This window comes from Coffea arabica, chromosome 4c, assembly GCF_036785885.1.
Source record: "Coffea arabica cultivar ET-39 chromosome 4c, Coffea Arabica ET-39 HiFi, whole genome shotgun sequence".
Taxonomy (NCBI): domain Eukaryota; kingdom Viridiplantae; phylum Streptophyta; class Magnoliopsida; order Gentianales; family Rubiaceae; genus Coffea; species Coffea arabica.
Genome location: NC_092316.1, coordinates 12131710 through 12139696, shown reverse-complemented (window position 1 = coordinate 12139696; position 7987 = coordinate 12131710). Strand labels below are relative to the sequence as shown.

Below are 7987 nucleotides of genomic sequence, written 5' to 3'. Positions count from 1 at the left end.
GGGAGCTCTGCAACAGTGACCTATACTTCCTCGATAAAATGATGCATGGTATAGGTAATCATATGACTGGAATTCCTCTGCCCAGCATCATTATCAGTTACATGAGAACCACAGCTTGCATAAGGACCGGTGATACATGTTTCGGGTTCCCCCGTCTCCTCTCCCTCATTGTTGAGAAGCTCAAGGTTCCTCTTGGAACCGAACGAGCAGTGGTGACTCGGTCTGCTGAAGAGGTCAATGCCTCTATACTCAAGGCTTTAGGCATTCCTACGGATTTTGGAGCTGCTCTAGTTCGGGACACAGGAGAAGCTTCGACCTCCACTCAGCCTCCACCTCACACTGAACAACAAGAGTAAGCTCAAGAGACGGAGGCACAGCAGACCCTTCCTCCTCCCACTCCACGACCACCGCCTCCGCCGCGATCCAAGTTGCAAGAGATCCTCAATGCCATATGCTGCATGGAGACATGTGTCATGGAGCGCATTGACCAGACCGAGCGGATGATGACTGAGCGACTAGACAGACAGGATCATCGTCTTCGAGCGATGGAAGATCATTTCCACATTCACCGCTCACCTACTCCTACCCCTCATCAAGAGGAGGGGCCTAGTAGTACATCTCAGGGAGCTGAGGAGGCAGTAGACCCTCGTTCTGCGAAGTCATGAAGACCTTTCGAGGATTCCATCTTTTATTGCTTTATTTTTCTTTTATTGTGTTCGGTTCAAACTTTGTAGTTTTCTTATTGGATTTTCTTGTACTACTTATACTGTTTAGTACCCTTGCTGTTTCAAGCATGACTGAATTTGGATGGTCGTGAGGATTAAGGGCTTGAAACTGCATTACCACTTACCAAGTGGGAAGTTTTGTTTTCTTGTACCTTCCTCTACAATGAGGACATTGTAGATTTTAAGTGTGGGGGACGGATTACATACATTTTGTGGTGATTGTGTCTTGAAATGCATGAATTTGATTGTCTATGGCTTAAACTTTTATTTGGAAATATTGTCTTGAGGTTGTTGGCAGGGAGTTTTGTCCATTTTTATGGGGAACTCTGTCAAAATTTTTCTAAAAATAGTTTCCAATATTAATGGCCAAAATGTTCACATTGTAAGTGCTCAAACTGTTCCATTGGATAGAATGCTATATGTATTGTGGAAGGTTTAGTCCTTATTTTGTTTGGAAAGAATTATTATGCTTAGAAAGTATATTCGGTTAAATAAGAAAAATTATGCTTACAAATTTGCAAGGTTAATGATATTTCTCATTTTCACTTAATTTTATAAGTAAGTGATTGATATAGTCAAAACAAGACTAAATTCTTCCTTTAATGATGTTAGAGGGAAAAGAAATCATTTCAAAAAAAAAAAAAAAAGAGAGAGCGAAAAAATATATATATTAATCTTCTACTCCAATGATTCACATACCGAGTAACCGGGGTTGGCATCTACAAATGTCGACATTCGCGTAAAAAAGTATCGGAATTAAGAGTATGCTTAGCAATTTGAATAAGTGAAATGTTGAGTAACCAGGAATCTTCACCTAAAAATGTCGATTTTCGCGTAAAAAGGCGTTTTCACTATTAAAATAAAATGGAGTATGAATAAATCCCTCTCATTAGTTAAGTTTTGATGCTATAAATGCATAAATGTATATAAATATTTAAACAATAAAAATTATAATTACAAATAATATTAATTATACATTTATACATAATATTAATATATATTTATAAATTATAATTTATAGATTTATATAATATTGATTTATAATTTATACATTTATAAATATATTTATATTACGTATTATATATAATATAATACATTTATACATTTACAGATTTTTTTATCAATACATAAATACATTTATTTACAACTATTTATAAATGTATTATAAATGTCATTTAAGAAATTTAACTTTTCCACTACATAATAGCAAATTAGAGAAATTGATTAATCAATTATTAGTAGTATCAATAACAAAATAATAAAATACTATTCTTGTTCATTCTTATTTTTTATTTCACTATAAATAATAATTGCTAACTTTTCTTTTTTATGTGGTATATAATATGTTACTTTTAATATAAGTAGTTGAGTAACTACGAATTCTCAATTAGTTTATAGATACTTAAATTATTGAATTACTAGATTAATGCACTTTGCAAAAATTGTTGACGTACTAGATTAATACACTTTACAACATCAGCTACATATATTTTTTAACAACAAAGAGTTTATGGTAAATTATTAAGAATGAATTTAACAAATAAACAAATTTAAAAATTATTAGAATTTTTTTATGCAATTTTCTAGGAATTCGTATTTATCGGATGCTAAATAAAGTCCAACCAAAAAGCTTGCTAGATTGGTTAAGATTTATTCCCCCAAATTATTATCAACTATTGATGTCAATATTATGGGATCTTTTTTTTTTTTTTTTTCCAGTTGTGATGAATTTAGAGACTTAAGTAGTAAAATTTGTAGCAATTTGCATTGCATTTACAATTTGCAATGAATTCATAAAGCAAGAGAAAATGGCATTACAACTGAAGCAAAAAGAAAAATTTTTAGGCAAAATCTGGAATCCTGTTATTGGAAAGCAAACAACATAGGTACATAGTGAATACTTGATCACTAGCAATAATCATAACTGTAAAATTGCAGCTTGCAGCGCCCACTGGACAACGGAGGTTTTGTGGTTTAATGCGAGGTACATGACCTCGCATTTCAGAAATGCGAGGTACATATAACTCGCATTTGTGAATTGCGAGGTCGGTTTTTTTTTGATTTTTTTTTAATTTCGGTGGTAGAAAATTTAAGGAGAGTTCGCAATCATCAAATGCGAGTTCCTTGAGCTCACATTTGATGAATGCGAAGACTCCAAAAACAGAAACCAGTACACAAAATACCCCCTTTGTAGAATTTTTTTTAAAAATCATAATAATTTTAGAAATTTCTCCTTGATTTGGATGTTCACGCGTGATCTTGGCGTGGTGGTCAAGTCTTTTTGGTTTTTCATCTGTCGACAATTTTTTTTTTCAAGCTTTTAACACCTTCCGGTGGCAATCATCTAGCATTATTTGAAAAAATGGCAAATTATACTTTATCCCTCTGTGGTATAACTAATTTATATGTAACCCTCCCACTAGTTTTAAAAGCTAAAGTGATAAAAATGATCATCTATAACGGAACCTATGAAAATATCGAAATTACCTTTGTTTTAAAACTAAAATGACCAAAATATATAAAAATAATATGCATGACATTCTAACCCTATATGATTTTATATTTTACCATATAATCCCTGTCATGCTTTAGTGATTTACCATATAACTCCCTTATGATTTTTAATATATATACATAACCCCGTGTGGTTAATAAATAATTTTTAACTTTATATAGGGGTATTTTTGAAATTATAGTTGACTCCGTTATGGATTGTAAGTTCCGTCACTTCGACACTTTAATCTAAACCATGAGAGGTTATTTATAGTTTTTGAAACCATAAGGAGTTATGTAATAAAACACTAAACCACATGGGGTAAATTGTAATTAGCCCTTGAAAAAATAGTAATAAATGTTCTATTTATATGCATGCTCATATTTTTTTTTTCTACAAACGATATTAGCTTTTATAGATATTAACACTTGATACTACAAGGAGTACTTACAAAAGGGGTAACAGCCCGTTTATAGATTGGAAAGTCACCTTCCCAATCTATGTCATTAACTAGTTTTGATGCAAAAAGTGCTAGCCTATGACTTGCTATATTCAATGTTCTAGTTGACTCCGTTATGGATTGTAATTTCTGTCACTTTGACACTTTAATCTAAACCATGAGGGGTTATGTATAGTTTTTGAAACTATAAGGAGTTATGTAATAAAACACTAAACCACATGGGGTAAATTGTAATTAGCCCTTGAAAAAATAGTAATAAATGTTCTATTTATATGCATGCTCATATTTTTTTTTCTACAAACGATATTAGCTTTTATAGATATTAACACTTGATACTACAAGGAATACTTACAAAAGGGGCAACAGCCCGTTCATCTAATCTATTGGCTTCTATCAGCCAACATGGAAAGTCACCTTCCCAATCGATGTCATTAACTAGTTTTGATGCAAAAAGTGCTAGCCTATGACTTGCTATATTCAATGTTCTAGGCACCCAAGATATTGTGCAGTAGTCAAAAACCTGTATTAGATCCGCAATGTCTTCCAAGATGTTTGCTAGAGTCCCATCTTGTACATTGTTGCATCTAATGTGATCTGTGGCCGTCTTGCAATCTGATAGGATAGCTATCTTCCTCCAGCCGGCTTCCCGTGCCATTTGGAGAGCTAATCTAATGGTTAATGTTTCTTCCATTAGAGCTTCACCTTTCGTCCATTCTACTACTCCTTTAGCTCTTATTATCTCTCCTGTCCAATGCCGTGCCACGATTCATTTTCCTGTTCTGATCATCCTTGCGTTGAGTGCTGCATCCGTACTGATTCGGATGACTCCTTCAGCTCGTGGTACCATCACCTGTTCCATCTGACTCCCAGCCCTTTCATTCTGTTTGATTGCCCCTTCCTGCTGCCACACATCATCGTACTCGAGCCATTCTTGCTGTGCTCTCTGGACTACATCATTTGCTCCACTCCTTTGCTGTTCAAAAACCATCTTGTTCCGTGCTTTCCAGATTTGCCATAGAATATTCGCTGTCAAAACTATATGTTCCGTCCCTAACTCCTTTGAACCTGTTTGAGCAACCGCCTCCCACCATCTCCACAAATTGCTCTGTAAGTCTCTCAGCTCCTCCCATCTAACCGGTGCTATTTTCCACACCAGTTGTGTTCTTAGGCAATTGAAAACATGTGTTCAGCTGTTTCTTCACCTTCTCCACAAATTGTATAGACCTTATCCCCTTTTCCAGTTCTTTTGTAGATATCATCATTCACAACTATACCATTCTGCAAACACTTCCAGATGAAGTGTTTGATTTTGTGCTTTAAGTTCAGGTTCCAAAGTTGTTTCCAAACACTATGCTTCCTTATCTCCCAGCTTGTTTTCCCCTCCAGCTTTTGTCTACTCTTTACTGTATTGCTGGCCTGCATAGCTCTCGCATAACCTGTCTTGACTGTATAGATTCTAGATTTCGCAAAATTCCAGAAATATCTATCTTGTCTTTTAAACACACTGAGAGGTATACTAGTTATGTGTTCCCTCTCTTCTCGGTTGAAAACTTGCTGTAAAATCTCCTCATTCCATCTTTCTTCACTGATGAGCTGGCTGACTGTATGTAAGTGGCAATTTGGGGGACAAGTTGTTGAGGTTCGTCCTGTCGCTGATCCTATCACCCATATATCCTCCTATATATTGATCTGTGTTCCGTCTCCTACTCTCTTCCATAGGCCTTCTTCCAATAATTCCCATGCTTTGTGTATGCTTTTCCAAGCCCAGGACGCTGAGTTGGGAGGGTGGTTGTCCAGGGATTTGTGATCTTTTAAGTATTTGCCTCTAATTACTTTACTCATAAGCAGATTTGGAGAGCAAATAATTCTCCAGAGTTGCTTAGCAAGTAAAGCTTTATTAAAAGCATCTAAATCCCTGAATCCCAGCCCCCATCTTCCTTTGACATCGGCTAGTTTCTTCCAACTAACCCAATGAAGTTTCTTTCTTGCTCACTACTTCCCCACCAAAAATTGGCTATACTCTTGCAAATGTCCACACACAGTCCTTTTGGCAATTTGAAACACGCCATGGCATAGTTTGGCATCGCTAGTATGACTGACTTTATAAGTACCTCTTTCCCAACCATGCTTAACATTTTGTTTGCCCAACCTTTCATCTTTTTGGTGACTGCACTTTTGATATAGCCAAACACTTGGCCATTGGTAGTCCCAGATATCTGCCATTGGTTGCCTCTTTTAAGTTCCCCATTACTTCACAGATGGCTGCTCTCTTTGTCCTTAGGGTGTTCCTACTGTAGTACACGGCTGATTTTTCAAAGTTCACTAACTGTCCAGAAGCCACTGAATAGCTGTTTAGCACCTCTTGTACCTGCTAAGTCTCTTGGACCGTAGCTTTGCAGCAAATCAAAGAATCGTCTGCAAAAAACAAATGTGATATTTGTGGACTATTCTTGCTCACCTTGATTCCTGTCATCATCTTTTTTTCAACCTTTGTGTTTATCAAATGGGACAAACCTTTTGCACAAATTAGGAAAAGGTAAGGGGAAAGGGGATCCCCTTGTCTTAATCCTCTACTAGGTTTTATGTAACCCACCTTAGCTCCATTAAGATTGAAAGAATAAGAAACTGAGGATATGTAAGATATGATCCACCTAACAAAAATAGGACAGAAGCCCATATTCACCATCATTCTTCCTATGAATTTCCATTCAACCTTGTCATAGGCTTTAGACATATCAAGCTTAATAGCCATGAAACCAACCTTTCCTTTTCGTTTATTTTTCAAAAAATGCATCACTTCATGAGCAATAAGAACATTATCAACAATTTGTCTACTCGGAACAAAGGCAGACTGGGTCTCACTAATGCATTTGTTCAACACGACTTTAAGCTTATTTGCTAGCACTTTTGAAATGATTTTATAAAGAGTATTGCACAAGCTAATAGGTCTGTACTGGGTCAAGTTGATTGGATTTTCTACCTTAGGAATCAAAGTTATCAAAGTTTCATTCACAACTTTCAGCATGTTGCCAGTATGAAAAAAACTCACCACTGCATTCACCACATCTATCCTAACAATATGCCAGTATTTTTGAAAAAAAGTGGAGACATACCATCTGTCCCAGGCGATTTATTAGGGTGCATAGAGAAGAGTGCTCTGTGTATCTCTTGTTCCCCCACAGGTCGGATCAAGTGTTCGTTCATCTGTCTAGATATAGTAGTGGGAACCCCTTGCAGTGTTTCCTCTATTTGATCTGGTTGTAATATCTACATATCTCCTCCCTCAGCTCCTGATCCGTCTTACACCATTGTCCATTATCCTTCTGCAGGCAAGTGATTTTCCTTTGTTTTCTCGCCGCCATGACACTCGCATGGAAGAATGCAGTGTTTTTGTCTCCTTCCTGTAACCACCGTGTCCTAGCCTTGTGACTCCAATATAGCTCTTCCTCTCTGTATGCTGTACTAAGCTGCAACTTCAATTCTGTAATTTGGCCCCTCTTTTCTAAATTGTTGCTAACCTTTAATTCCTGAATTTTCTCTTTTAACTCCATAATCTGCCTTCCTGAGTTCAAGCTGTTATTTCTCTTCCATGTTAACAAAGCCATTCTGCACTCTCTTATCTTTCTTGTCACCTTAAACATTCTTGAACCTTGATGCTCCGAACCCCAAACTCTTTCAATCACCTCTCTGATTTCCCCATTCTTGACCCACCGCTGGTCAAAGTAGAACCTTTTTTTTACCTTTCTCTGATCGGGGTTTGTATCCAGTAAGAGCATGCTATGATCTGATGCTTCATTTTCTAAGTGGTTACACATAGTTCCTTTAAACATTTGATACCAGTTAACACTTGCAAGGCATCTATCCAATCTCTCTTTTACTTCTCCCTCTCCTTCCCATTGATTGCACCATGTCCATGGTTTCCCTTCAAATCATATATCTACCAACTCATTTTCCTTAATGAATCTGTTAAACTCCTTACAACTACCTTCTTGTCTCCCTCTCCCTCCCCATTTTTCTTCTCCACCTCTTATATCGTTAAAGTCCCCTACTAGAATCCAATATTCCCTCCACTCCCTCTTTTTTTCCTCTATCTTTTTCCACTGTTCTTTTCTTGTTTTCTCATCTGTGCTAGCATAGATTCCGACCAACCATCATTCGTTCCCTAACTTCTTATCATTTATTTTCAGTTCTATGAGGAAACTCTCCTGTTTAATGTTCACCACTTCTACTTCTTCCTTCCACAGCATTGCCAACCCTCCTGCCCTTCCATTTGAGTATACCACATAGCAATGGTCGAACTTTAGCTGT

General features: G+C 36.5%; 1 protein-coding gene across 1 annotated transcript; it reads right to left on the bottom strand.

The window, feature by feature from the left end:
- Nucleotides 1-4445: 4445 nt before the first annotated feature.
- On the bottom strand, nucleotides 4446-7494 carry LOC140004680 (uncharacterized). Its single transcript, XM_072044819.1, has 3 exons — nucleotides 6951-7494; nucleotides 6194-6730; nucleotides 4446-4819 (listed from the first exon to the last, which is right to left on the bottom strand). The coding sequence occupies exons 1-3, from the start codon at nucleotides 7492-7494 to the stop codon at nucleotides 4446-4448; spliced, it is 1455 nt and encodes a 484-aa protein (XP_071900920.1).
- Between the last annotated feature and the right edge of the window lie 493 nt (nucleotides 7495-7987).